The 26,829-nt window shown below is 51.5% G+C and overlaps 3 protein-coding genes across 6 annotated transcripts in view; 1 reads left to right on the top strand and 2 right to left on the bottom strand.

Annotated features, from left to right (window-relative positions):
- Positions 1–22,662, bottom strand: part of LOC147646881 (uncharacterized) — a 450,805-nt gene extending 428,143 nt beyond the window's left edge. Inside the window, 2 exon segments of the mRNA XM_086872717.1 lie at positions 21,658–22,024; positions 22,600–22,662. Coding sequence (XP_086728843.1) covers positions 21,658–22,024; positions 22,600–22,662 — 430 coding nt within the window.
- Positions 1,788–7,386, bottom strand: LOC111944230 (uncharacterized). 2 transcript variants are annotated; one of them, XM_086872808.1, is made up of 11 exons: positions 7,159–7,384; positions 6,731–6,802; positions 6,278–6,349; positions 6,003–6,074; positions 5,811–5,912; positions 5,250–5,357; positions 4,895–4,966; positions 4,199–4,297; positions 3,649–3,778; positions 2,853–3,027; positions 1,788–2,325 (listed from the first exon to the last, which is right to left on the bottom strand). In XM_086872808.1, the coding sequence occupies exons 1-9, from the start codon at positions 7,253–7,255 to the stop codon at positions 3,717–3,719; spliced, it is 756 nt and encodes a 251-aa protein (XP_086728934.1). In that variant the 5' UTR covers positions 7,256–7,384; the 3' UTR covers positions 1,788–2,325; positions 2,853–3,027; positions 3,649–3,716. The 2 variants fall into 2 exon arrangements, with proteins under 2 accessions (XP_086728934.1, XP_086728933.1); XM_086872807.1 differs by having other exon boundaries at positions 6,278–6,802; positions 7,159–7,386.
- On the top strand, positions 7,478–14,194 carry LOC111944231 (uncharacterized). Of its 3 annotated transcripts, XM_086872790.1 has the most exons (4): positions 7,478–8,424; positions 10,730–10,956; positions 12,090–12,168; positions 12,355–14,194. In XM_086872790.1, exons 3-4 carry the CDS (start codon positions 12,117–12,119, stop codon positions 13,359–13,361), a joined length of 1,059 nt encoding a protein of 352 aa, XP_086728916.1. In that variant the 5' UTR covers positions 7,478–8,424; positions 10,730–10,956; positions 12,090–12,116; the 3' UTR covers positions 13,362–14,194. The 3 variants fall into 3 exon arrangements, with proteins under 3 accessions (XP_086728916.1, XP_086728915.1, XP_086728914.1); XM_086872789.1 differs by lacking the exons at positions 7,478–8,424; positions 10,730–10,956 and adding an exon at positions 10,319–10,379 and having other exon boundaries at positions 12,086–12,168; XM_086872788.1 differs by lacking the exons at positions 7,478–8,424; positions 10,730–10,956 and having other exon boundaries at positions 11,803–12,168.
- Positions 22,663–26,829: the final 4,167 nt, after the last annotated feature.

The raw sequence follows: 26,829 nt of genomic DNA, 5'->3' as shown, positions 1-26,829 counted from the left end.
ACAGAAAGGCTTCCAAATATCCCTGGGTAAACCAGGATTTATAAAAAATTAAGTAGAAAGTAGTAGAATGTTTAGTATGCCACTGAGGTGAAAAATATAGATTTTAGAGGGATTTAATACACGGAGTAAAGATGGAGGAAGAAAGGTGTGGTCTTTTTTAGCTCTTCTTCCTTCTTCTCCATGATTCTGCAGTTTTGGGGAGCACAAAGAATGTTTGGTTGAAAGTTAGTTGCAGTTTTAGTTATGTAAATAGATACAGAAAACTTACTTGTTAAAATATAAAAACAATACATGTGTCCATAGTTAACAAGGTTAAAAATAGATATAAAAATGAGGCAGCCGCGTGGTTCGGGGCCATTTTGTACCATCAGAGCAAAATGAGCCAGGTTGTGGTGAATTGAACTTGTGCAGATAGTCTGGAGAGACCTGCCAAGTTTTGTAATAACCTTCTAATAAACACGAGAAACAAGATTCTAACGAGCTTGAGAGTTGTTCTTCAAACCCAGAGACCTGAGATAAGCGGGACTGCCCACGAGAGAGGATCCCAAAGGAGCTCAGCCCAAAGGGGACTGAGAAATCTGTGAGGAAAGAAAAACACAGAAGAAGTATAGAAGAAGCAAGAGAAAAAAAAGAACAAGAGAAGTTACAGGTTTTAGGAGATCTGTGATAGAGATGAGGAAGTGTTAAACTCATTCCAACCAGCTGCCCAAAGCAGTGCCTTTAGTCTCTTTTCGGCTGGGGAGTAGCACCGGCCTTGTTGAACGCAGGCAGCAGCACGAGCAGGGCTCCTCCAGCAGCAGGGACACACCACGAGCCAGGAGGGGACTGTGGTACCAGAGGGGACTGTGTCACCAGAGGGGATTGTGGCACCAGAGGGGACCGTGGCACCAGAGGGGACTGTGGCACCAGAGGGGACCGTGGCACCAGAGGGGACTGTGGCACCAGAGGGGACCGTGGCACCAGAGGGGACTGTGGCACCAGAGGGGACCGTGGCACCAGAGGGGACTGTGGCACCAGAGGGGATTGTGGCACCAAAGGGGACTGTGGCAACAGAGGGGACCGTGGCACCAGCCGTGCCCAAGGCCTGAAAAGGGTGGCAAAGTCAGGTGGTGCTGCCTGGCTGCATGAACAGCTCAGGCAGGGCGTGGTGAGGAGCCAGATCTGGGGGCCATCCAAGGAGTCCTGTCAAGAGCAAATGGTTCTAATATACTCTCTGGGAAAAAAAAGGGGCAATCCTTTGAGTGAACTGAAGTGCTAATAAATATTTGCTCACGTATGGTGGGGTTTCTCTGCAAATGGGCTTTGATGGGAAATTTCTGACCACATTTAGTTTTGCTCTTTAAGTTGAGCAACTGAGGAGCTTTGTTGAGGAATGGAGAATTGTTTGTAGCTCAGTATTTTCTCAGGAGGAGCCTTATATTTTAGCACAGGAGGAAGATAAGGCAAAGGTTTAAAAACATTTCCCTCCTGAAGTGACACACTTTCTGAGGAGTCTGAGGAGAATTCCCCTCAGCCACTGCCAGGGCTGTTTGCCTCTTTTGCAGGCTCAGGATTCTGGGAGTTCCAGGAGCCTCAGGTGACATGGTATTTTCCTCTGAATATTTCTTGTTGTGCAGTATACAGGGAGAATATTTTGTGTGAGATTCTCCTCTGGGCTTTGAGGTGAATCTCAGTAATTCTGTTGATTTTCATGTCCAGATGAACTTCTTGTAAATAAGAAGGAAAAGGGAAGAGGCACCATGGAAAATTAATTGCTCAAAATTTGAGTGGCCCAACCACATTAAAAATGAAGTCTAAACTGAAGAAATCTTTTATTTATTTTCTTTTTCCTTGATAGGTGGGTTAAAACATGAAGTGTAAATAAAGTTCTTTGAAAAGGTTCAGCCAGCACCCAGCTGTATGAAAATCAAAAGGGATAAGACAGGGCATGGGAAGAATCTTCAGCCTTTCCTGTTGAAGGTAGAAGAGTAGGACAAGTGCCTCTGGCTGTTACCCACAGGTAATGTGTTATTTGAAGCCAAGAGCAGATGCCCCAAGCTGCTGGAGGGCCGAGCCCTGTCATGGCTGTCCCACTTGCAGTCCTAGCTGGACCAGGGTGGCTGGCTCGGGAGGGGAGGAGGTGGGGGAATCTCAGGGGGCTTCCTCTTAACAGCCGGGCTGGGGGGCCGTGGGGGAGGCACGGAGTGCTGGTGCTCTGCTTTCCAGGTCGACTCCTGCTTCTGAGGCCACATCTGAGAGCTGTCAAATGAGGCAGTCTCTGGGCTCCCTGGGGGCAAGGGAGAGTCACACCTCCTTGGCTGGTATGCTGGAGCTGCAGCAGGGTGACTGTGGAGAGAGGAGGTGGCTGAGGCCCCCAGCTGCCATGGGCACTCAGGGACCCTCCTGCACAGCAGGGCCCAGAGCGGCCAAGGCTCCCCAGCACGGCTGGAGCTGCTGGCACAGCTTGGCCCAGCTGGACAGCTGCCCCTCAAGGCCCCGGCGAGCAGGGAATGGCTCTGGGCAGGGTCCCTGGCCGGGAGCGGGCCCCAGAGCGCCTCTGCCTTTCAAGGGCAATCTCGTCCCTGCTCTTTCTCCTGCTCACCTTGCTTTGCCTCTGCCCGCTGCTTTTGGGGCTGCTCTTGGCCAGGCAGCCTCAGTGGGAGCCAGCACTGGCTGCAGCCCCAGCGGGCTCCCCAGGACAAGGCCCAGCAATTAAGAGGCCAATGAAAGGCCTGGGCAGCAGCAGAACTCTCAGCAGAGTTATTTGGGCAACCACTGACTACCCACAAGTGCACAGCAGCCTCACTGGGAATGTTTCCTGACTATGAGCATCCTTTCAAGAAGCTGGAGGGTGGAGATGAACAACAACTTACCATTTCTTGTCCTTCCACCACCGGAATCCAACATAGCACAGGACCATGGAAAGTGGCACTGTGAACAGTGTCACTGCTGTGCCTATCATGCAGGACTTGCGCACATCCTGCGGGCAGAACACTCTTGGGGTGCTCGGTGGATTCTCAGCATTTATATTGGACTTGCCAAGCGCATCTGTGGGAGCAATGGGCAGTGTGAGCCTGTGCTGTGCTCCATTGCTGAGCTGGCAGCACACTGGATATGGCCAGGACATTCTCTGTTTCCCCCAGAGCTGGGGCCTGCAGGCACCTTGCCACCCCTTGGCACAGGCTGTGCCACCCAACAAAGCCCAGAAGGCCGAGAGCAGAGCCTGGGACAGCACAGCTGCTTGGGCAGTGGCTCCTTCCAGGGACACGGGCCAAACCCATCCCTTAGCAGCCACTGCCACCCCTGACCCTCCCTGCTCTGTGACAGCTCCCCCAGCCCCAGGGGACAGAGCCAGGCCCTGTAAGGGGCCAGTGCATCCCCTGCCCAGTTGGGAGCCAGGGCTGGCTGTGGCCCTGGGCTCACGGCAGGGCTCCCACTCTGGGCTGCTCCTGTGTCTTGGGCCTCTGGATGCTTAGGGCCAGCTCCAGGAGCAGCTGCTGGGGGAGAGATGTTGGTGCACAAGTCCCGATTCCCAGGGGCTGGGAACGAGCTCCAGAGGCCTGGAAGCCACGGCACCTCCAGCTTTGGCTGCTGCCGGGCCATGCAGGCCCTGAGGGAAGAGCTGCTGGCACACAGCCCTGCCGAGGGAGAGCCCAGCACAGCAATTACCTCCTGTGCCTGGGCCTGGCATCTCCTCCTTTCCTACATCAGGAGCTCGCACAGGGCCATTCCTTCCTCTAGCATATGCCATCATCTGCACAAACATCTGCTCCAGCACTTGAGAAAGGAAAAGGGACAGCTGGATAAGACAGAACTGTTCACCATTAGGGGAGGTGGTATCTTCAGGAGGCAATAGTTGTCAAAGTCATGGATAAGGGTCAGGAAAATATCCAGGTTATTGGAGCTGGGCCAGGGCCCTCCCTCCTCCAAACATCCCCTACACCTGATCTAGCCCAAGACAGAAATTGCAGGGGATCTCAGGGTGTGCATGGCCCATGCTGCAGTTTGGGCTCCCTGTCAGCTGATGCCAAATGCCTTCCTGCAGAGGCTGGGGAGAAGCTGCAGCCAGGCCAGGCTGGGAAACAGCCCTGCAGGCCATGAAAGCAGCAGTGGGGCAGCAAGGCTGCCATGGATCCCTTCGTGCTGTGCCGGGCATGGCGTGTCCAGATGTGCCCCTGGCTGCTGAGTGTCAGGAGGAGGCTGAGGGACATGGACCCACCACGGTGTCTCTCCAGATCACTCAGCATCCTGTCCAGAAGTTGGGATGCCTCCAGGGATTTCTTGTCTTCTATCTCTTTGTTCTTCCATCTTGGAGGACCTTAATGGAAAGTAGTTCCATTTCTCCTTCAGTCCAGAGTGGCAGTGAGTGCACCTGGGTGACTGGTGCCCTCCAAGGCACTCCCTCCTCTCTGCCTTCCACTCAGGAGCAGGAGCAGGAGGACCACGTGCCTGCAGTGTCCCCACAGTGGGATGGAAGGAGTCCCTTGCATGGCAGTCAGGGGAGAAAGGACTCCCTGGAGCTGCCAGCAGCTCTGAACTGCGCCCCAGGCAGGGCCAGGGCTTGGCAGCAGCAACAAGAGCAGCTCAGGCTCCCTGGGGCTGGCAAAGGAGCCACACGAGGCACAGCCCTGGGGCACAGCCCTGGGCCCAGCCCCTTCCTCTCTGCTCTTCCTTGTAGCTGCACAGAGCACACAGAAGATGACATTGGCATTGCACATGGGAAGAGATTGACAGCTAAATGCTCCTTCCTCCCACTGACAGCAATGCTGTGGGATCACTCAGGGCTCCAGAAGGGAGCAGAGCAAAGTTTCCAGAATCCATCAGCCTTCAGACTCTTAAGGGAAATGGCATGAGAGTGAGCTCTTGCCACACTCACACTGATAATTCTGTGCAGAAATGGACATTGAGAACTTGCCTCCAGCATTCTCCATGGGTCTCAAACCATTATGTGCCAGGGCTTTCAGATGCTCCATGTCACGATCCCAATCTAGAAGGGAGCACAGATCAGAATCATTCCATGGTGTGCTGGGACCCCCATCTGCCTTAGGGAACTGGGCACTGCAAGGGGGTCGTGGAAGGCCATGGGATCCAGATGTCAATGGACATGGCCAAAGCTGCAGAGGGGCCTGGGCAGCTCTAGGCTGGCCCTGGTCACTCTCAACACCTTTTCCATGCTCTGTGCAAGATCCCTGAAAGGCAGGTACTGCCAAGCAGCAGAGATTTACAGCTCAAGCCTCAGCAGGGTTCAGGCCCAGGGACACAGCAATTACCTCCTGGGGCTGTGCCTGGCATGGCCTCCCTTCCTGCAGCAGAGGCTGCCCAGGAGCCACTGCTTCCTCCGGGAAACGCCGCCTTCAGCACAGCCTTTGGGTTCATCTCTGGAGGAAGGAAGAGCCACAGCTGGATCAGATGGAACCATTCCCTTTTCAGGGAAGTGGTGTCATCATGATGCGATACTAGTCGAGGTCATGGATAAGGATTAGGAAATCATATAAACTTATGGGATTGGCCAGAGCCCTTCCTCCTCCAAACAGCCCCTGAACCTGATCTAGCCCAAGACCAGGAAATTGCAGGGGATCTCAGGGTGTGCATGGCCCATGCTGCAGTTTGGGCTCCCTGTCAGCTGATGCCAATTGCCTTCCTGCAGAGGCTGGGGAGAAGCTGCAGCCAGGCCAGGCTGGGAAACAGCCCTGCAGGGCATGAAAGCAGCAGTGGGGCAGCAAGGCTGCCATGTATCTGCTTCCTGCTTTGCTGGGCACGGTGTGACCAGATGTGCAGAGAAAGCCCCCAGCTGCTGAGTGTCAGGAGAAGGCTGAGGGACATGAACCCACCTTGTCCTCCCTGCAGCATTTCCTTCAGCATTTGCTGCATGGTATTGGATGGCTCATGGGGTTTCCAGTGTCCTGCAGCTTTGTTCTTTCCTCTTGGAGGACCTAATTAAAAAAATATATATCCATTTCCCAGGAATGGATCCTACAAAATCAGGGTTCAGCTTGTGGGATCAGCAAGGACACAATACTCACCCCTGCGACGGGAGCTGGGCTTGTGTGCAGCATCCAGCCCAGGAGCCTGGAAAGTCCTCCCTGCAGACACACCTGTAACTCAACAGCCACAGAAGCTTCTGTCGTGTCTGCTGATCTGCACAGGCAGCACTGAGCCACAGGAGTGCTGAGGGGATCACGCAGGGCGAGGGTAACACACGTGCACAGCTCTGTCCTGGCACCTGCAGCGATGCTGCCCTGGCTGAGCTTTGGGCTCTGAGCTGGCAGCTCTCCCAGGGGGAAAGGCCTTGACCTACCCTCACCATCTCCCAGAGCCTCAGTCCTGGATGTGGGTTGAGAAGCCAGATCACCTTCACTAAGAGGCTTGGCTGCAAAGAAAGGCAGGACAGAAGAGCTCCTGTGGCTCTGTAGGAGATCCTCAGGCTCCCTGGGGCTGGCAAAGGAGCCACCCAAGGCACAGCCCCGGGGCACAGCCCTGGGCCTGGCCCCTTCCTCTCTGCTCTTCTCCATGGCTGCACAGAGCACACGGAAGGAGACACGGGCATTGCACATGGTAAGAGATTGACAGCTAAAAGCTCCTTCCTCCCACTGACAGCAATGCTGTGGGATCACTCAGGGCTCCAGAAGGGAGCAGAGCGATTTTTCCAGAATCCATCAACCTTCAGACTCTTAGGTGAAGTGGCACGTGAGTGAGCTCTTGCCATATTGACACTGATTATACTGTGCGGAAATGGACATTGAGAACTTGCCTCCAGCATTCTCCATGGGTCTCAAACCATTATGTCCCAGGGCTTCCAGATGCTCCATGTCACGATCCCAGTCTAGAAGGGAGCACAGATCAGAACCATTCCATGGTGAGCTGGGATCCCCTTCTGCCTTAGGGAACTGGGCACTGCAAGGGGGTCAGGTAAGGCCATGGGAGCCAGATATCAGTGGACATGGCCAAAGCTGCAGAAAAGCTTGGGGAGCTCTGGGCTGGCCCTGGACACTCTCCACCCTCATTACAGGCCCTGTGCAAAATCCCTGGAGGGGTAGCAGGACCAGCCCAGGGTCCCTGGGGACTCTGTCCCTCCCACAGAGGAAACCCACCCTCAAGCCCTGGGGAAAACCATCCCCAATGCTTCCCAGGGAGAAGGAAGTGCTGTCCCAGGAAAGGGAAGCCAGGCCGTGGGCTCACCTGCTCCCTGTGCTCGCCACGGAGCAGCCTGGGCAGCCCTGTCAGGCAGGGCCACTGCCAGGAGGAGCAGGAGGAAGAGGCGCAGAGCAAAGGCCATGGTGCCTTGCCCACTGCCAGTCCTGCAGCTCTTGCTGCCACCACTGTCCTGACTCTGCTGTCCCAATGTCAGCACCACTGTCCCAATGTCAGCACCACTGCTGCCACAACAGTCGTGGTCAAGGACTGACTGCTCGGTCCTTGTGGTGCTGTGCAACCACGGGGCTCTGGGACCTCTGTGACCTCAGAGCCTGCTGTCACCTCAGCCTGCTGTCACCCCAGAGACTGCTGTGACCTCATGGCCTTGGCTGTACCTCCTGCAAGTGTACTCCCATCTGTACTCCAATCTGTACTGGACTGATTGTAAATCTTTGACTTCATCAAAGGGTCATTGCTAAACAAAACCTTGGTTTTGCCTGCTGACATTGCTGGTCATGTTCTGTCCCATGAGATGCTCTTGATGGTTCCCTCTTTTCCTGGGCATGGCACTGGAGGAGGTCCAGGCCCAGGTGATGCCACTGAAGGAAATGTGCCCTCAGCCCAGGGACACTCAACACAGACTCCCCCAGCCCCTCAGTGCCCTGCCGCTGGTCACAGCAGCCCCTGCCTGGCTCCTGCCTGCCCACACCGTGGTCAGCCCTGCCTGCTTCTGGACATGGAGCTCAGCCAGGGCTGGTGCTGTGTGGGCTTTGCTGGTGGTACCAGCCAGACACTGGGGTGACAGCTCCATCTCTTTATTGGAACAGAAGAGCTGTGTCAGGCCCTGCCCTGGCAGGAGGGACCCACCTACAGTCCAGGCCACAGAGCAGGGCGGGTCCCTTCAGGGACACAGGGCCTTGCTGTGGGTGGTGGCAGCATCTGCACAGCAGCAAGCTGATAATGCAGCTGTGACAGGGACATCACGTATGGGCATGGAGATGTGAAATGTGTGGTGCAGGTGTCCCTGAGGGAGGTGTTGGCCTTTCCTGTGAAGCTGCAGAGGGGAACCTGTTGAGAGAGGAGATGGCTGAGGCCCCAGCTGCAGCTGGCACACAGGGACCCTCTTGCACACTGGGAGATTCTCACTGTGCTCAAAGTTTCCCTCTGAAGACTAAGAGGTGAATGTGGATGGGCTTAGCAACTGGTCTGCAGGCCAAACAATTGAGGGAGCAAAAGAAGGAATAGAGAAAATACAAGTTTATCCATAGCAAGGAAGAAAGCAAGGCCGTTAGCATGGAAACCCATAAAAAGGTGCATAAGGGGTATTTGCAGTTGTAATAAATGGAATTGGTTTGTGCTAACTAAATTGTAACTGTTATTAAAGTTATTATTAGAAACAATCAAGAATCGGTGTTACAAAGCAGATGTACCCCTTTGCAGATGTTACATGTCAAAATTAAGGTACAGGATGTAGTTTAGAAGATAAATGGTGTCTCAAGACCAAAATGGCCTTGAGATGGACCAAAATTAGACCAAATTTAGGCATTGGGCGTAAGGATTAGTAAATATAAGGGTAATTAGTAGATTAATATAACACAAGGCTTAGTACGCACATACAAACCTGTAAGGTTTTCCAAAGGACAATGAGGAAGAGGAGAAGCCTTCGCCAAAAGACCACCAAAAGAAGACTGAAGACCTCCTAACAACAAGTGAGGCATGTGCCATGAAGAAAAATGATGTAAAGTCAGAAAAATCAGAAATAGGAGGAAACTTACAGGAAACATTAATGAATATGTATAAGCATACAGTATATGAGTTTAGCTTGAAGTGCTTTGTTTTGAAGGTGAGGCAGGGTGGGAAGCCTCCGTACCCTGGTGGGTTTTGCTTATGCTTTAATCATACTTAATTACTAGTAGATTATATATATAAATTTTAATTTTTTATTAAACTGTATTATTTTACTAAACTGTATTCATTTATACCACACTACTATTCAGTTTAGTAAATTGTATTCATTTTTAATTAAACTGCCATTAAGCCAAGGGACCTAGTTGTCAAAATTCTAATTTCATTTATAACAATATTTTAACAAAGAAGTTGTACAATGTTGTACAAAGTTGTACAATACCAATGTTGTTGTTCAATGTTGTACAACAACATTGGTATTTAACAACCATGACACAATATGAGCTATATTAACAAAGAAGGCACCTTACGGTGACAACATTCTACTGTTCAAACTGTAATCATCTTTGTGTACTGATCAGGAGGTCAGGATTTACTCTTTACCATCCTGATGCTGAATGTCTCCTTAGGCAGTCTGGTCACAGAGAAGAATGAATCCCTTGCAGGCTGCCCCTGTTTGGACAACCTGCTCCTCACCCCGAGCCTCAGCATGTCTGACATGGCCCACCTGGGACTGACATCCCAAAACATTGATAACATTTCTCTTTATATTTTTTTCTTTATGAATAAAATCTAATTAATTAATAAAAATAAAATTTTATTTTTTATAATAATATTATTTTGTGTTTTTAGAACCTAATTTTTATATTTATATGAAAGAATTGATACACTTTCAGGAACAAAAAACATTATTGGTCCTTGGTTCAAAGTACCACAATTCCCTTCATTAATTAATTGATCACTATTTCTCCCTCCTTATGCTAATTACACCTATTTTTAGTCCTTTGATCATATTTTTTAATGATTTTCTCCCACAGGGCAAAAGGAGCCACTTTGGGGTCTATGGAGACTTTTCTGGGGAACATTTGGGGCAGTTTTGTGTCTGGAGAAGGAATTTAGAGACAACCTGGGGGTCTGGAGGACACTTGGGGAGCCGGGTGGGCACATGGAGGGGCACTTAGGGATTCCGTGGGACAATTCGGGGCCCGGAGGAGCACTTGGGGGTCCAGGGGAGCGCTTGGAAGTCAGGGAGGGGAATCTGGGGGCCCTTTGGGCCCTTGGGCGGCACTTGGGGGGCTGTAACGAGGAATCTATGGGTCACGGGGGATGATGGGAACTGTAGGCGCCGGTATAATACAGTTTCATGGTGCCGCGGAGCATCACGGGAGTTATAGGCTCAGCTCCAGTGGATTCCGGTGAGGCGCGGGGCATGACGGGAAATGGAGTCATGGCAGGAATAGCACTCTATGGGCGCCGCGGAGCATGATGGGAGCTGTAGTCCCGAAAGTGGCTCGGAAGGCGCGTTTGGCGGTGAAGGGAAGCACTTGGAGAGCACTTCTGTGTTCGAGCCGTGGCTGCAGGTCCTCGGGGCGAATGTATACAGCTCGGGACCACTTGGGGGGAACCTGGATAGCTGTAACCGGGCTCTTTGGGGCACGGGGCACAGCAGGAGGTTTGGGCGCGGAACTGTGTTCCGGGATGATGGGAGATGAATTCCCAGCAGAGGCTGGAAGGGGCATCTGTGGGGTCGGGAGAACTCAGGGGTCCAGAGATGCTTTGGGGGGTCCTGAACGAGCGTTGAGGGGACACTCAGGGATCCTGGAGGGTTTGGGGGAGACTTATGAGACATATGGGGGGCGATGCCGGGGTTCTGGGGAGTGCAGGGCATATTTCCAGTTCCTCACAACCTGATCTCAATTGCCCCCTGCAGGCTCCTACTCACTGCCAGGACGATCCCAGTATGATATCCCAGTGTGATGTCACTACACAGCCAGTGCAATCTCAGCCACTGCCAGGATGATCCCAGTACAAACCAATCCCTGCCAGTGCTGCCACTCCTGGGATCCCCCAGCCCTCTCTGTGTTCCCCCCTCCCGCATCTCCCCAGAGGAGCCCCAAGGGCTGGTAGTCCCCAGCCAGGGTCCCCAGCCAGCCCCAGGTTGGATCTGCAGCCCCCAGTTTTCCCAGTTTCCCTCTCCTTTTCCCCGGGCCGGGTTCCCTCCATCCCCAGCGGGTGGGAGCAGCGGAGAGCCCCGCGCTGCCCATCCCGACCTGTCCCGGCTCCATCCCCGCTCCTGCCGTGGGCTGTGAGGGGTTCGGGAACGGGGCACCGAGGGTGTCACTGCTCCTGGGGGAGGAGGGGGAGGGATGGAAGAGGAAGGATGAAGGAAAGCAAGAAGGGATGGAAGTAGGAGAAGGGCGTGGTGTTAGGGAGGAGGTGGAGGAGGGAGGACGAGGCGGAGCAGGAGGAAGAGGAAGAGGAGGAACAAAGGAGGATCAGGGAAAGGAGAAGGAACCACAAGGTCAAGCACTCCCTGAATTCACAGCCCCCACCTGTGGGATCATCACCCCGCATCCCACAGCTGACAGGGGAGGGGGAGCTTGGCCCTGGTATCCTGGAGGGTTCCTGGGTTGGGTTTTTTTGTGGGTGATGTTTGAAGAATGAAGAACTCCAAAGCTGTATGCAAAATGCCCATTGGGGGAACATTGGGGGGTCCTGGTGGCAGCTGCTGGCAGAGGCAGCCTGGAGGAGCAGAGCCCTGTGTCCCCCAGGACCCCAAAGTGGGGAGCCCAGAGAGGAGGAGCACCACAATTCACGGGACCCTCAACAGCCTGGAGAGGGGCAGGGGGGACTCCTTGGACCCCCTGCACCCCAAAGCAGAGAATAAGAGGAGAAGGGACCCTGAAGCCCCAAAAACCTCCAGCATCCCTAAGTGCTGAGATGGAAACGGGTAACTTCTTGGATTCCTGGCACTCCCAGCAGCCTGGGGAGGGCAGGGACTGAGTAGATTGGGGACCCCCAGTGCAAGCGTGACCTCCAGGAGCTGGGATGGGAGGGAAACCCTGAACACCAAAGATGGGAGGGAAACCCTGAACACCAAAGATGGGAGGGAAACCCTGAACACCCTGAGACCAGAGATGGGGAACTTCTGGGAGGCATTTTCAGGGCTGAATCTGGGTGTTTGGGGGTTTTTATGGACTGCAGATGCCTGGTGACTTCTAGAGATGAACATGGACAGAATGAACCCCCTCAGCCCATGTGCTCATGAATCGTATTTTTCCCCAAGCCAGGATTTCCCATTCCCAAACCTTGGCCAGATGGAAGAGGAGGCTGTGAGGAAGAGGAAGATGCCCCAGGACACCCAGGCAGGTGAGGAGGAAGTCAGCGCCCCTTTCCCTCTCTCTCCTGCTCCATCTCCCAGCCCAGCCTGGCCCCCGGCTGCAGGACAACCCCGCTGCCGACACCGTCCTGCCAGGGATGCACTGGGGAGATCTCCTTCCCCTTCCCTCTGGCACGGAGGCAAATCCCATCCTCTCCTTGAACTTCCTCCCCCAGACATGGAGCTGAGGATGGAAACAAGGAAGAACAAATCCCTGCAGCAGAACCTCATGGAAGAGGCCGTTTTGAGCAGCTCCACAGCACAGAAATCCAATGGGGAGGAAAAGCCCTGGAGATCCCGCAGGAGGAGGGGCTCCAAACCCATCCCAGGGTGCTCTGAGGAGGAAAGACCCACCCTGTGCAGGGAAGGTGGCCAGAGATCCAGCCAGGGCTCTGAGCTGGTGGTCCATGAGCAGCTTCAGGATGGGACGAAACCCTACAGGTGCTTGGAGTGTGGGAAGAGCTTCAGCTCGAGCAGCAAACTGATCCGCCACCAGATGATCCACACTGGGGAATGGGCCTATGAGTGTGGGGAATGTGGGAAGGGCTTCAGCTGCAACTCCGAATTCATCCGTCACCAGCGCATCCACACTGGGGAGAGGCCCTACGAGTGTCCTGAGTGTGGGAAGAGGTTTCAGAGGAGCTCTCATCATCTCGTGCACCAGCGGATTCACACAGATGAGAAGCCCTTCTGCTGCCCTGACTGTGGGGAGGGCTTCAAGCACAATTCCACCCTTGTCAGGCACCAGCGCATCCACACTGGGGAGAGGCCCTATGAGTGTCCCCAGTGTGGGAAGAGCCTCAGAAACAGCTCCTACCTGACCATCCACCAGAGGACCCACACTGGGGAACGGCCCTATGAGTGTGGGGAATGTGGGATGACCTTCAGCCAGAGGTCCCAACTGACCATTCACCAGATGATCCACACTGGGGAGAGGCCCTATGAATGTCTCCAGTGTGGGAAGAGGTTTCGCATCAGCTCCAGTCTCCTCGTGCACCAGTGGATTCACACGGATGAGAGGCCCTTCCGCTGCCCTGAGTGCGGGAAGGGCTTCAAGCGAAACTCCCACCTCATCTCCCACCGGCGCAGCCACAGCGGGGAGAGGCCCTATGAGTGTCCCCAGTGTGGGAAGAGCTTCACCCAGAGCTGTACCTTGACCAAACACCAACAGAGGCACCACTAAGGGAAGCCCTACGTGTGCCCCAAATGCAGGAAGAGCTTTGTGTGCTGCCCCAACTCCATCCCCCATCAGAGGACCCACGTTGGGCAAAGCCCTGATGACCCACGTTCCCAGTGATCTGTGTTGGGAAGACACTGGGCTGGTGGTCATTTTAGTTTGGTTTCAGTTATCTTTTGGTTCATCTTTATCCTTGTAAAACAGACAAAATTGGGGTAAAAATCAACAAATTCATCAAAAGCATCTTAAACCTTACTTTTTACTAGTGTTTCAAGGTAATCTGGGATTTAGGGAGAAACTTGGGGGTTGTGGCAGTATTTGGTGGAGTTGTCTCCATTTCTTGGCACTCAAAGGGATGAGAGGGTTTGATCTGCCACCTCTAAACCACTCCAAAATTATACAATTCCACAGCCTCTAAGGGTGTGATGCCTTAAGCTTTAGCTTTCATATTTTTCATATTCTGCGCTGCCTAGGTTTATAGTTTTGAACTTCATATTAAGTGTTAGTGAGCTCTCTTCACAGAGTAGGTAGACAAAACAATTCCTTTTCTAGCTTGATAACAAGGGCAGTCATTACATGTTTCAGGCCCAAAAGCATAAACAAGGGTGGACTAAAGGAAGAAAACAAGAAGGATGGGACTTCACCATCTGAAGCTGTAATTGGACAATGAATCCAAATATGCAGATGGACCTAAGCTTACAAAAATGTGAGACCTTACAATCAGTTGTTCATCCATTTTTGTGGCCATTTTTGGTTGATCTTGGGTGTAGCCCTGGGCAGGCTCTTGTATACCCAAGGTATATCCTTTAAGGCCTTATAATAAACTTTATTCTTACCTCTGTGCAGCCTCTGTTCTAGGTCAGCCTTCTCAAGGCATCAGGTGGAATGGGGTTGGAAGGGGACTGGGCGAAGTGGGATGCAAATCAGGTGGGGTGAGATGGGCATTGGGTGGGGCAGGATGGGTGGGATAGGGATTGGGAGGTATGAAATGGGCAAAATAGGGCTTGGGAAGGAGGTCTTGATGTCCAGCAGAGATGAGATGGGTTGGCCTTGGGATTGGGGAGGTGGGGTGGGGTCTGGAATGAGACAGCCAAAGTTTGGGGATGATGAAGGGAGGGGGAGCCCATTACTGGGTGAGCTTTTGTGTGAGGTGCCCCTGCCCAGGGAGGCAAAGATTTGGTTTCAAATGAACATGATTAAAGTGAGAGGTGTGGGCAAGAGGGAATTCCATCCCTCTGCCTTGGAGTATGGGCCCTGCGAGCCCAGGAAGAAATTCCACCCTGGACCCCTCATGGGATGGCAACCCAGGGATTTCTGATTGTGTTTGGGCCCCTGGTGTTTCTCCCTTGCTGTGTTCCCGGTGGTCCCTGACCTTGAACTCCACCCTGATTCTCCAAACCCATCTCCCTGCCTCTGTTCGGGGCTGTCTCTGGATCTGAGTTTGTTCCTCTGCTGAATAAATGTTTTCCTGAGCAGAATCCCGTCTTGTTGGTGTCCCATACCAGTTCCTGGTAACTATAGCCTCCCTGGACATGAACCTGCGGCCCTGGAACGCAAAACCCCGCAAAATTAAGACCCTCCCCAGACCTCCAAAATCCCAAAATTCCCTAAAATTCACCCAAAACTCCCCAAATTCCCTTAATTTCCCTATAATGCTCTTTTTGTCCCCCTCTGCTGCCTCTGCAGATGGTGTCTTGGGGACAACTCCAGGAATTTGGAGGGGGTCTCTCCTCCTCTTCCATCCCCAAAAACCCACCACTTTTGTGTAAAAAATCCCAACAATCCCTTGGATTCAAGGGGATGTTCCCCCATTTTTTATGCATTTTGGGGGGGTTCCCCCCTAATTTCTCAGTGTTTTTTGCCATTTTTTGGTGGTTTTGGCATTTTTCAAAGTGAGCTTTTTTGGGGGGGGTTCCCCCAATTTTTTGGAGGTGGGTGCCTCAATTTTTTTCTGGGGGTTCACCCCCTCCCCCAATATTTCCTCCATTCCCCTCCCCACAAATTGGAGTAAAAGAGTCTTTTTTTTCCTTTTTTTTTTTTATTTTTACCTTTCCCCCCCACCTTTTTTTTTTTTCCCTCTTTTTATTTATTTGCACTTAATTTTGAGGGGCAGGAATTTTGGAGAGGGCTCACCTGGGGTGACACGAAAAGTTGGGGAGACCCTCTTCCCACAAAAAATAGGAAAAATCGCAGGAATTCTGGTGGTTTTGCCCAGACCCAAGGTGTGAAAAATGTGAAAAAAATTATGTTCTCAGATTTTTGGTGATTTTGGGGGAGAGGGTTGCAATTTTGGGGGGATTTTGGGGAAGGGTTGCTGTTTTTTGGGGGGTGTTCCCAGGTTTTGGAGTGGAATTGAGGAACTTGGTGGTTTGGGGGAAAACTTTGGAGCTCCTGGGGGGAATTTCGGGGTTTTAGGGCAGGAATTTAAGGATTTTTTTGTAACATTTGGGTGTTTGGGGGGAAATTTGGGGTTTTGGGGAGAACTTTGGGTTTTTTAGGGGGAGGATTTGGGGTTTGGGGTAAAAAAATTGGGGTTTTGGGGTGGAAAATTTGGTGGGATTGGGGGGAAAATTTTGGGGGGAGAATTTGAGTCTTGTGAGGATGTGGGACTTTTGGAAGATTATAGGGGTTTTGGGGGTATTTGGAAGGAATTTTTGGATTTTTGGGGAGGAATTTGGTGGTTTTGGGGGGAAAATTCAAGGGTGCTGGCAGAGTTCTGATTTTGGGAAGGGGATTTGGGGACGATTTTTTGGGTTTTGGGGGAATCTCCACTGATGGGGAGGAGTCCTGATCACAGTGAGGAGCTGCATTTTGGGGAGGCCTGAATTTGGGGAGGGGTCTCAGGGAGGATTCCTGATTTTGGGGTGGGATGTGGGGGGATTTTCCAGTGATGGGGAGGTTTCTTGGGGGTGGGATTTTGGGAGGAGTCTCATTGGGGGACCATCCTGAGCTGGAAGCAGGGGGGATATTGGGAGTGGAATTTGGGGAGTGTAAGAAATGGAAATAATTTGTGCTAACTAAATTGTAACTATTTGGAAAGTTATTACTAGAAGCAATCAGGGGAATTGGTGTTGCAAGGCAGATGGACCCCTTTACAGATATTACATGTTAAAATTAAGATACCGGATGTAGTTTTGAGATAAGTAATGTCCCAAGAGAAAATTGACCATGAGATGGACAAAATTGGAATGACTTCAGGCACAGGCCTGAAAATTATGAAGTGTAAGACTAATTAGTGGAACACAATGCTTACTTACATAACACAATGCTTAGTACGCACACAAAACCTGCAAGGTTATCTGGAGGACAACAAGGATGAATGTAAGCCTTTGTCCAAAGACCACCAAAAGAAGACTGAAGACCCCCTAACAAAAAGTGAAACATGCGCCGTGAAGAACAGTGATGTAAAATTAAAGAATCGGAAATAGGAAGAGACTTACAGGAAACATGAATGAATATGTATAAGCATACAGTATATAAGTTTAGTTTGAATTGCTTTGTTTTATATGTGAGGTAGGGTGAGAAGTCCTCCCCATAACCCGTTCAGTTTTGCTAGTGCTTTAATCATTCTTAATTATTGGCAAGCTATATTCATATCTATATATCTATATATCTATATATATATATCTGTATGATATATATATATCTGTATGTGTGGGTGTGTGTGCATATGCGTGTGTATATATATATATATATATGAATATATTCACTAAATTGTACTCTTTTGCTAAATTGTATTCCTTTACATCAAATTGCTATTCAAGCCACTAAATTGTACTCTTTTATTTAATTGTTTTCTTGTATTCAATTCACTAAATTGTATCATTTTTTTTTCTTATTATTAAACTGCTGTTAACCCAATAGACCTAGTCGTCCAAATTTCAATTTCATTTATGACACTGCCCTTGGGTGAGTTACATCCACAGCGAGAGGGAGGAGGAGATGATCCCACCCATGGCTGCTGCTGGGTCCAGACATTTGGTGATATAAAGCTGAGCCAGAGCTTCAGCATCTCTCCCAAAATCACAGAATCACAGAATGCCTTGTCTTGGAAGAGACCTTAAAGTTCATCTCATTCCACCACTTGCCATGGGCAGGGACACCTTCCACTATCCCAGGCTGCTCCAAGCCCTGTCCAACCTGGCCTTGGACACTTCCAGGGATCCAGGGGCAGCCATGGATTCTCTGGGCAAACTCTGATCTCTGCCCAGGTGAGCAGGGTCAGGACCCAAGGGAACAGCTGGAGCTGGGCCGGAGCAGGGCTGGGGATCAGCAAAAGCTTCTTCCCCCACAGGAGGCTGGGGCACTGCCCAGGCTCCCCAGGGAATGGGCACGGCCCCGAGGCTGCCACAGCTCCAGGAGCCTTTGGCCAGCGCTGCCAGGGATGCACAGGCTGCAATTGTTGGGGTGTCTGTGCAGGGCCGGGGGCTGGACTCCATGATCCCGATGGGTCCCAGATCCCAGCTCAGCCCCCTGTGCAACTCTCACCCTTTGGCTCAGCCTTTGTGTCCCCTCGAGGCACTGGCAGAGCTGATGGGGTGGGGCAGGAGCAGGGCAGCCCCGGTGTTCCCCTGGCAGTGACACCACAGCCAGGGCAGCCCCAGCGTTCCCTCCCTGGAGATGCTCCAAGGGAAGCGTCCAGAGCTGCATCCAGTCAGTGGAACTGAGAGGCCACTGAGCACCCCCAGCCTGGGCTGCTGTGGATTCCTCTGCAGACAGCTCAGGGAAGGTCCCCTTGGCCACCCACACAGTGCCCCAGACAAGTGTCACATACAGTTACAGAGCTCTGCCCAGAGCTGACAGCAGGAATCAATTAAAAAAAAAAATTAAAAAATTAAAACCACCAAAAAAAACAAGAAAAAGAGGACTCCTCCCAGCAGATCCTTTCCATCCTTCAGTTTTCACGTCTGCATGTGCACAAGACCTGGGGCTGCAAAAAATGAGGCTTCATTGGCACATTTGCAGGAAAAGCAGGTTTAGGGCAGGTTATCAGCAGAACTGTTCTCAGCTGGGTGAAAAAGGCCCCTTTGGCAGCTGCAGGGCCATTGAAAATGCAGATCCTTAGGCCATGGGGGAGAAAAGGGCTCTGAATTCCCCTCCCTTGACACACAAACCCTGCTCCCAAGCTGCTCCCCACACAGGATTCTACTGGAAGACTGTGGAAAGCTGAGAGTTGACTTTGGCTTCTCCATGTTCCGTGTCCTAAAGCTGCCTGGCAGAAGAAATTTAGGGTCAACTCCACTGGCACAATCCCTCCTGGCCCAGGGCACAGCCCCAGGAAGGTCTTTGCTCCTCGCTCGGCCCTCCCTGAGGAGGCTGGCAGGGCTTGCAGTTTTATGGCATTTGTCCTTGCTGCCCCTCATGTCCCACTACCCCACAAAGAGCCCCGAGCCACCCGTGAGGGACAGGCCCTGCTGGGCCAGGCCTGGGCTCAGGGCTTGGCCTTTCTGCTTCCTCCAACCCAGCCAGGGCTGGCTCAGCATTGCAGTTCCCTGTGCTGTGCCCCAGGCTCGCTCGGCCCCTGCTGAAAAGGGACCTGAGGTACCTCGATCTCCTCGGGCAGTGCATGGGAGAAAACAACTAGCTTCCCAGGAGGGGGGAAACAAACTTTTACTTGCAAAATTTAGAGAATGAAGTACTTGGGAAATCATAAAGTGACATGGAATTACAGTAAAGCACTTCACAGAGCACTGACTAAGCAAACTCTAATCCATCCAACTTCAAATTATACAGATTTGGAGAAAAGGAATTCAAGAGAAGAGAGAGGGACAGAGATCCACAGTCAGCCTTGGATCCAGCGCCATCTCAGCTGCTGTGAGCTCCGGGGCTGTGGCACATGTCAGTGTCTGTAAGAGACGCTTTCGGGGTGTGGACGTTCCGGGACACGGCAGAGACCTCTATAATCGAGTTAGATGTCAGTAGTTTATTTCAGGGCGTGGGAGAGAGAGAGAACCTGCTAGGAGCCAGCAGATGAAGCTCAAAGCAGGCTCAGAGGGAACAATACAAAAGGGAGTAAAATATGAATACATGAGTTCAAGACTTAAGATAGCTAAGAAAGAGAGTAGCAGAACAGAAGTGAGAGAGCTGGGAAAAGAGCATAAAGAAGAGAAGTAAAAAGAGCAGGAAAAAGAGCGTAGAAAAAGTGAGGCAAGAGAGACAAGAGAGCGTAGCAAGAGAGAGAGCTCTCCTTTACAGTTGCTTATATAACCTATACATTGAATATTTTATTCCTTCACTAACCAATCTTTCTAAGTATACTAATACAGTAACATTTGTGTGTGACCTATAGAAATCGCTGCTTTTGCATATTTTTAGTTATCTCAGGGTCCTTCAGACCTTTCCTTATAAGGCTGGGAAGAGGGGTCTTAGCTTAGTTTTACTGGGGGAAAGAATGTGTTCTGGCATACCAGACCGGCTTCTTTCAATTATTCAAACTGTTCTTTCATTTGTATTTCTTCCTTAGCCTTTCTGGCTAAGGAGTCATATTTATAATTTCTTTCTAATTCTACCTTCCCAACAAGTGTCACACCCGTGTCACAGCCTCACCTGCTGTGGTTCCTCTCCCAGGTGGGGTTTTTGGGGTGCCAGGGGCTTGGCAGCCACTTTGGGGCTGGAGCAGAGGCTGCAGTGGCTGGGCTAGGGCAGAGACTGCACCACCCATTCAGAACTTGTTCTGCCCCCCAAACACACACTGGAGATGTCTGGGACCATTCATCATTTCTCTGCTCTCCAGCACCAAGGCAACACACTCTGGCTGCAGCTCTGAGCTCATGCCCATGGCAACTACCCCTGACAATGGGGCTCCATGGAGCTGCTCTCAGGAACCCCCCAAGAGCTGGGGAGTGCCCCAGAACTGCCTCAGAAATGTGGGATACCCCAAAATCTCTTCAGGAATGTGGAATATCCAAAAACTCACTCAGTAACGGACACGCCCTCCCTTCATCATTATCCCCAAACTTTGGCTGTCTCATTGCAGGCCCCACCCCATATCCCCAATCCCAACCCCAACCCATCCCATCCCTGCTTGACATCAAGACCCCCTTCCCAAGCCTGATTTCCCCCATTTCACACCTCCCAAACTCCATCACACCTATCCTGCCCCACCCAATGCCCATGTCACACCCCCAATCTGCATCCCACTTCACCCAATCCCCTTCCAACCCCATTCCACCCGATGCCTTCAGAAGGCTGACCTAGAACAGAGCCAAGACAGAGTTAAGAATAAAGTTTATTAAAAGGCCTTAAAGGATACACCTTACAAGAGCCTGCCCAGGGCTACACCCAAAATGGACCAAAAATGGTCAAAAAAAAACAAAAACAAACAACTCATCACGAGGTCTCACATTTTTGTAAGTTGAGGTCCATCTGCATATTTGGGTTCATGGTCCAATTTTAGCTTCAGATGATGAAGTCCTGTCCTTGTTTTCTCTCTTCAGTCCACCCTTGTTTATGCTTTTGAGCCTGGAACTTGTAATGATTGTCCTGGGTATCAAGCTAGAAAAGGAATTGTTTTGTCTACCTACTCTGTGAAGAGAGCTCACCAACACTTAATATGAAGTTCAAAACTACAAACCTAGACAGTGCAAAATATGAAAAACATGAAAGCTAAAACTTAAGGCATCACACCCGGAGGGGTTGTGGAATCCAATAGTTTTGAGTGGCACTGTGCAGTTTTCAGTGGCACTGAGTGGTTTTGAGGTGACAGATAAAACTCTCGTTGCTTTGAGTGCCAAAAAATGGAGAAAACTCCACCAAATAGCTCCACAACCCCCAAGTATTTCCCTGAATACCAGATTACCTTGAAGCACTAGTAAAATGTGAGGCTCTAGATGCCTTTGATGAATTTATAGACTTTTACCCCAATTTTGTCTGTTTTACAAGGATAAAGATGAATCAAAAGATAATCGGAACAAAACAAAAGGACCACCAGCCCAGTGTGTTCCCAACACAGATCACTGGGAACATGGGTCATCAGGGCTCTGCCCAACGTGGGTCCTCCCATGGGGGATGGAGCTGGAGCAGCATATGAAGCTCTTCCTGCACTTGGGGCACTCGCAGGGCTTCCCTTAGTGGTGCCTCTGTTGGTGTCTGGTCAAGTTAGAGCTCTGGGTGAAGCTCTCCCCACACTGGGGACATTTGTAGAGCCTCTCCCCGCTGTGGCTGCGCCGGTGGGAGATGAGGTGGGAGTTTCGCTTGAAGCCCTTCCCGCAGTCAGGGCAGCGGAAGGGCCTCTCCTCTGTGTGAATCCGCTGGTGCACGAGGAGAGTGGAGCTGATGCGAAACCTCTCCCCACACTGGAGACATTTGTAGGGCCTCTCCCCAGTGTGGATCATCTGGTGAATGGTCAGTTGGGACCTCTGGCTGAAGGTCATCCCACATTCCCCACACTCATAGGGCCGTTCCCCAGTGTGGGTCCTCTGGTGGATGGTCAGGTAGGAGCTGTTTCTGAAGCTCTTCCCACACTGGGGACACTCGTAGGGCCTCTCCCCAGTGTGGATGCGCTGGTGCCTGACAAGGGTGGAATTGTGCTTGAAGCCCTCCCCACAGTCAGGGCAGCGGAAGGGCTTCTCATCTGTGTGAATCCGCTGGTGCACGAGGAGATGAGAGCTCCTCTGAAACCTCTTCCCACACTCAGGACACTCGTAGGGCCTCTCCCCAGTGTGGATGTGCTGGTGACAGATGAATTCGGAGTTGCAGCTGAAGCCCTTCCCACATTTCCCACACTTGTAGGGCCATTCCCCAGTGTGGATCATCTGGTGGCGGATCAGTTTGCTGCTCCGGCTGAAGCTCTTCCCACACTCCAAGCACTTGTAGCGCTTCTGCCCTTTGTGAAGCTGCTCATGGACCACCAGCTCAGAGCCCCGGCTGGATCTCCGGCCGCCTTCCCGGCACAGGGTGGGTCTTTCCTCCTCAGAGCACCCTGGGATGGGTTTGGAGCCCCTCCTGCGGGATCTCTGGGGCTTTTCCTCCCCATTGGATTCCTGCGCTGTGGAGCTGCTCAAATCAGCCTCTTCCACGAGGTTCTGCCATGGGGATTTGTCCTCCCTGGTCTCCATCCTCAGCTCCTTGACTGGGGGAGGAAGGACAAGGAGAGGATGGGATTTGCCTCCGTGCCAGATGGAAGGGGAAGGAGATCCCCCCCAGTGCATCCCCGGCAGGACGGTGTCGGCAGCGGGGTTGTCCTGCAGCTGGGGGCCATGCTGAGCTGGGAGATGGAGCAGGAGAGAGGGAAAGGGGCACTGACTTCCTCCTCACGTGCTTGGGTGTTCTGGGGCATCTTCCTCTTCCTCACAGCCTCCTTCTCCATCCAGACAAGGTCTGGGATTGGGAAATCCTGGTATGGGTAAAACAGGGGAAGAGTACATTGACTTTGAATGTCTCTCGGTCCAAGACCATCTCTAGAAGTCACCGGTCATCTGGGGCCCATAAAAACCTCCCAGACACCAAAATTCAGCCCTGAAATTGCCTCCCAGGAGTTCCCCATCTCTGGTCTCTCCCCTTTGGTGTTCAGGGGTTCCTCCCTGTCTCAGCTGCTTGGGGTTACACTTGCACTCAGGTTCCCCTGTCTGCTCAGTCCCTGCCCTTTTCAGGCTACTGGGAGTTCCAGGAATCTAAAAAGTTTCCCCTGTTTCCATCTCCTCATTTAGGGATGATGGGGCTTTTTGGATTCCCATGGCCCCTTCTCCCCTGATGCTCTGCTTTGGAGTGCAGGGGGTCCAAGGATTCCCCCCTGCTCCTCTCCAGGCTATTGAGGGTCCCGTGAATTTGTGGTTCCTTCTTCTTTCTATGATCTTCCTTTGTCCCTCCTCTTCCATCCCTCCCCCTCCTCCCCCAGGAGCAGTGACACCCTCAGTGACCCATTCCCGAACCCCTCACAGCCCATGGCAGGAGCGGGGATGGAGCCGGGACAGGTCAGGATGGGCAGCGCGGGGCTCTCCGCTGCTCCCACCCGCTGGGAGACTGGGAAAATTGGGGGCAGCAGATCCAACCTGGGGCTGGCTGGGGACCCTGGCTGGGGACTGCCAACCCTTGAGGCTCCTCTGGGGAGATGCGGGAGGGGGGAACACAGAGAGGGCTGGGGGATCCCAGGAGTGGCAGCACTGGCAGGGACTGGTTTGTACTGGGATCATCCTGGGATCGTCCTGGCAGTGGCTGAGATTGCACTGGCTGTGTACTGACATCATACTGGGATGATACTGGGAGCAGCTGGGACCATGCCAGGAGAGACTGCGATCACACTGAGGGAGACAGATCTTACTGGGATCATACTGGGATGATACTGGCAGTGAGTAGGAGGCTGCAGGGGGCAATTGAGACCAGGTTGGGGGCAAATGTGATATACTGGGAGTGAATGGGATCGTGCTGAGGCTGACTGGGAGAGTTGAGATCAAATGGGATCATGCTGGAAGGAACTGGGAGAAACTGGGAATATGCCCTGCGCTCCCCAGAACCCCAGTATTGCCCCCCATATGTCCCATAAGTGTGCCCCAAACCCTCCAAGATCCCCGAGTGTCCACTCAGCACCCGTTCAGGACCCTCCAAAGCGTCCCTGGATCCCTGAATGCTCCCGACCCCACAGATGCCCCTTCCAGACATGGCTGGGAATTCATCTCCCATCATCCCAGAACACAGTTCCACGCCCAAACCTCCTGCCGTGTCCCCTGCCCAAAAGGGCCCAGTTACAGCTCCCCAGGTTCCCCCCAAGTGCTCCCGAGCCGTATACATTCGCCCCGAGGACCTGCAGCCACGGCTCGGACGCAGAAGTGCTCTCCAAGTGCTTCCACACGCCACCAAACGCGCCTTCCGAGCCACTTCCTGGACTACAGCTCCCATCATGCTCCGCGGAACCCATAGAGCGCTATTTCTGCCATGACTCCATCTCCCGTCATGCCCCACGACCCACCGGAATCCACTGGAGATGCGCCTATAACTCCCGTGATGCTCCGCGGCCCCATTAAACTGTATTATACCGGCGCCTACAACTCCCATCATCCCCCGCGGCCCATAGATTCCCCGTTACAGCCCCCCAAGTGCTCGCCCGGACCCCGAAGTGTCCCCACATTCCCCTTCCTGACTTCCAAGTGCCACCCTGGACCCCCAAGTGCTCCCCCAGGCCCCGAATTGTCCCACAAAATCCCTAAGTGCCCACCTGGCTCCCCCAGGTGTCCTCCAGACCCCCAGGTTGTCTCTAAATTCCCTCTCCAGACACAAAACTGCCACAAATGTTCCTCAGAAAAGTTTCCATGGACCCCAAAGTGGTCCCTTTTACCCTGTCTGAGAAAATGATTAAAAAATATTATGAAAGGACTAAAAATAGGTGTAATTAGCATAAAAAGGGAGAAATAGTGATCAATTAATTAATGAAGGGAATTGTGGTACTTTGACCAAGGAATGATAATGTTTTTAGTTGCTAAAAATGTATCAATTCTTTTATGTAAATATAAAAATTAGGTTCTAAAAATACAGAACAATATTATTATAAAAAAATAAAATTTTATTTTTATTAAGTAATTAGATTTTAATGATAAAGAAAAATTATAAAGAGAAATGTTATCAATGTTTTGGGATGTCAGTCCCAGGTGGGCCATGTCAGACATGCTGAGGCTTGGGGTGAGGAGCAGGTTGTCCAAACAGGGGCAGCCTGCAAGGGATTCATTCTTCCCTGTGACCAGACTGCCTACAGAGACATTCAGCATCAGGATGATAAAGAGTAAATCACGACCTTCTGATTAGTACACAAAGATGTTTTACAGTTTGAACAGTAGAATGTTGTCACTGTAAGGTGCCTTCTTTGTTAATATAGCTCATATTGTGTCATGTTTTTTAAATACCAATGTTGTTGTACCAGCTTTCTTTGCTAAAATATTGTTATAAATGAAATTAGAATTTTGACAACTAGGTCCCTTGGCTTAATGGCAGTTTAATTAAAAATGAATACAATTTACTAAACTGAATAATAGTGTGGTGTAAAAGAATGCAGTTTAGTAAAATAATACAGTTTAATAAAAAAATAAAATTTATATATATAATCTACTAGTAATTAAGTATGATTAAAGCATAAGCAAAACCCACCAGGGTATGGAGGCTTCCCACCCTGCCTCACCTTCAAAACAAAGCACTTCAAGCTAAACTCATATACTGTATGCTTATACATATTCATTAATGTTTCCTGTAAGTTTCCTCCTATTTCCGATTTTTCTGACTTTACATCATTTTCCTTCACGGCACATGCCTCACTTGTTGTTAGGAGGTCTTCAGTCTTCTTTTGGTGGTCTTTTGGCGAAGGCTTCTCCTCTTCCTCATTGTCCTTTGGAAAACCTTACAGGTTTGTATGTGTGTACTAAGCCTTGTGTTATGTTAGTCTACTAATTTGCCTTATATTTACTAATCCTTACGCCCAATGCCTAAATTTGGTCTAATTTTGGTCCATCTCAAGGCCATTTTGGTCTTGAGACACCATTTATCTTCTAAACTACATCCTGTACCTTAATTTTGACATGTAACATCTGCACAGGGGTACATCTGCTTTGTAACACTGATTCTTGATTGTTTCTAACTTTAATAACAGCTACAATTTAGTTAGCACGAACCAATTCCATTTATTACAACTGTAAATACCCCTTATGCACCTTTTTATTGGTTTCCATGCTAACGGCCTTGCTTTCTTCCTTGCTATGGATAAACTTGTATTTTCTCTATTTCTTCTTTTGCTAACTCAATTGTTTGGCTGCAGACCAGTTGCTAAGCCCATCCACATTCACCTCTTAGTCTTCAGAGGGAAACTTTGAGCACAGTGAGAATCTCCCAGTGTGCAAGAGGGTCCCTGTGTGCCAGCTGCAGCTGGGGCCTCAGCCATCTCCTCTCTCAACAGGTTCCCCTCTGCAGCTTCACAGGAAAGGCCAACACCTCCCTCAGGGACACCTGCACCACACATTTCACATCTCCATGCCCATACATGATGTCCCTGTCACAGCTGCGTTACCAGCTTGCTGCTGTGCAGATGCTGCCACCACCCAAAGCAAGGCCCTGTGTCCCTGAAGGGACCCGCCCTGCTCTGTCGCCTGGACTGAAGGTGGGTCCCTCCTGCCAGGGCAGGGCCTGACACAGCTCTTCTGTTCCAATAAAGAGATGGAGCTGTCACCCCAGTGTCTGGCTGGTACCACCAGCAAAGCCCACACAGCACCAGCCCTGGCTGAGCTCCATGTCCAGGAGCAGGCGGGGCTGACCACGGTGTGGGCAGGCAGGAGCCAGGCAGGGGCTGCTGTGACCAGCAGCGGGGCACTGAGGGGCTGGGGGAGTCTGTGTTGAGTGTCCCTGGGCTGAGGGCACATTTCCTTCAGTGGCATCACCTGGGCCTGGACCTCCTCCAGTGCCATGCCCAGGAAAAGAGGCAACCATCAAGAGCATCTCATGGGACAGAACATGACCAGCAATGTCAGCAGGCAAAACCAAGGTTTTGTTTAGCAATGACCCT

This window comes from Cyanistes caeruleus, unplaced genomic scaffold, assembly GCF_971803275.1.
Source record: "Cyanistes caeruleus unplaced genomic scaffold, bCyaCae1.hap1.1 HAP1_SCAFFOLD_76, whole genome shotgun sequence".
NCBI classification, from domain to species: domain Eukaryota; kingdom Metazoa; phylum Chordata; class Aves; order Passeriformes; family Paridae; genus Cyanistes; species Cyanistes caeruleus.
Note: the sequence above shows the minus strand (reverse complement) of the source record. Positions and strands in the feature narration are given on the sequence as shown.

Excerpts from the sequence above, each read along its gene's own strand:
- LOC111944230 (XM_086872807.1), bottom strand. The coding sequence starts at position 6,533 with ATGTGCAATGCCCGTGTCTCCTTCCGTGTGCTCTGTGCAGCCATGGAG. Across the intron at positions 4,967-5,249 it reads GCCAGGCACAGCCCCAGGAG|ATTGGGATCGTGACATGGAG; the intron begins GTAATTGCTGTG and ends GCTCCCTTCTAG. Across the intron at positions 3,779-4,198 it reads TGATCTGGAGAGACACCGTG|CTGTCCCTTTTCCTTTCTCA; the intron begins GTGGGTCCATGT and ends TGTCTTATCCAG.
- LOC111944231 (XM_086872788.1), top strand. The coding sequence starts at position 12,024 with ATGAACATGGACAGAATGAACCCCCTCAGCCCATGTGCTCATGAATCG. Across the intron at positions 12,169-12,354 it reads GCCCCAGGACACCCAGGCAG|ACATGGAGCTGAGGATGGAA; the intron begins GTGAGGAGGAAG and ends TTCCTCCCCCAG.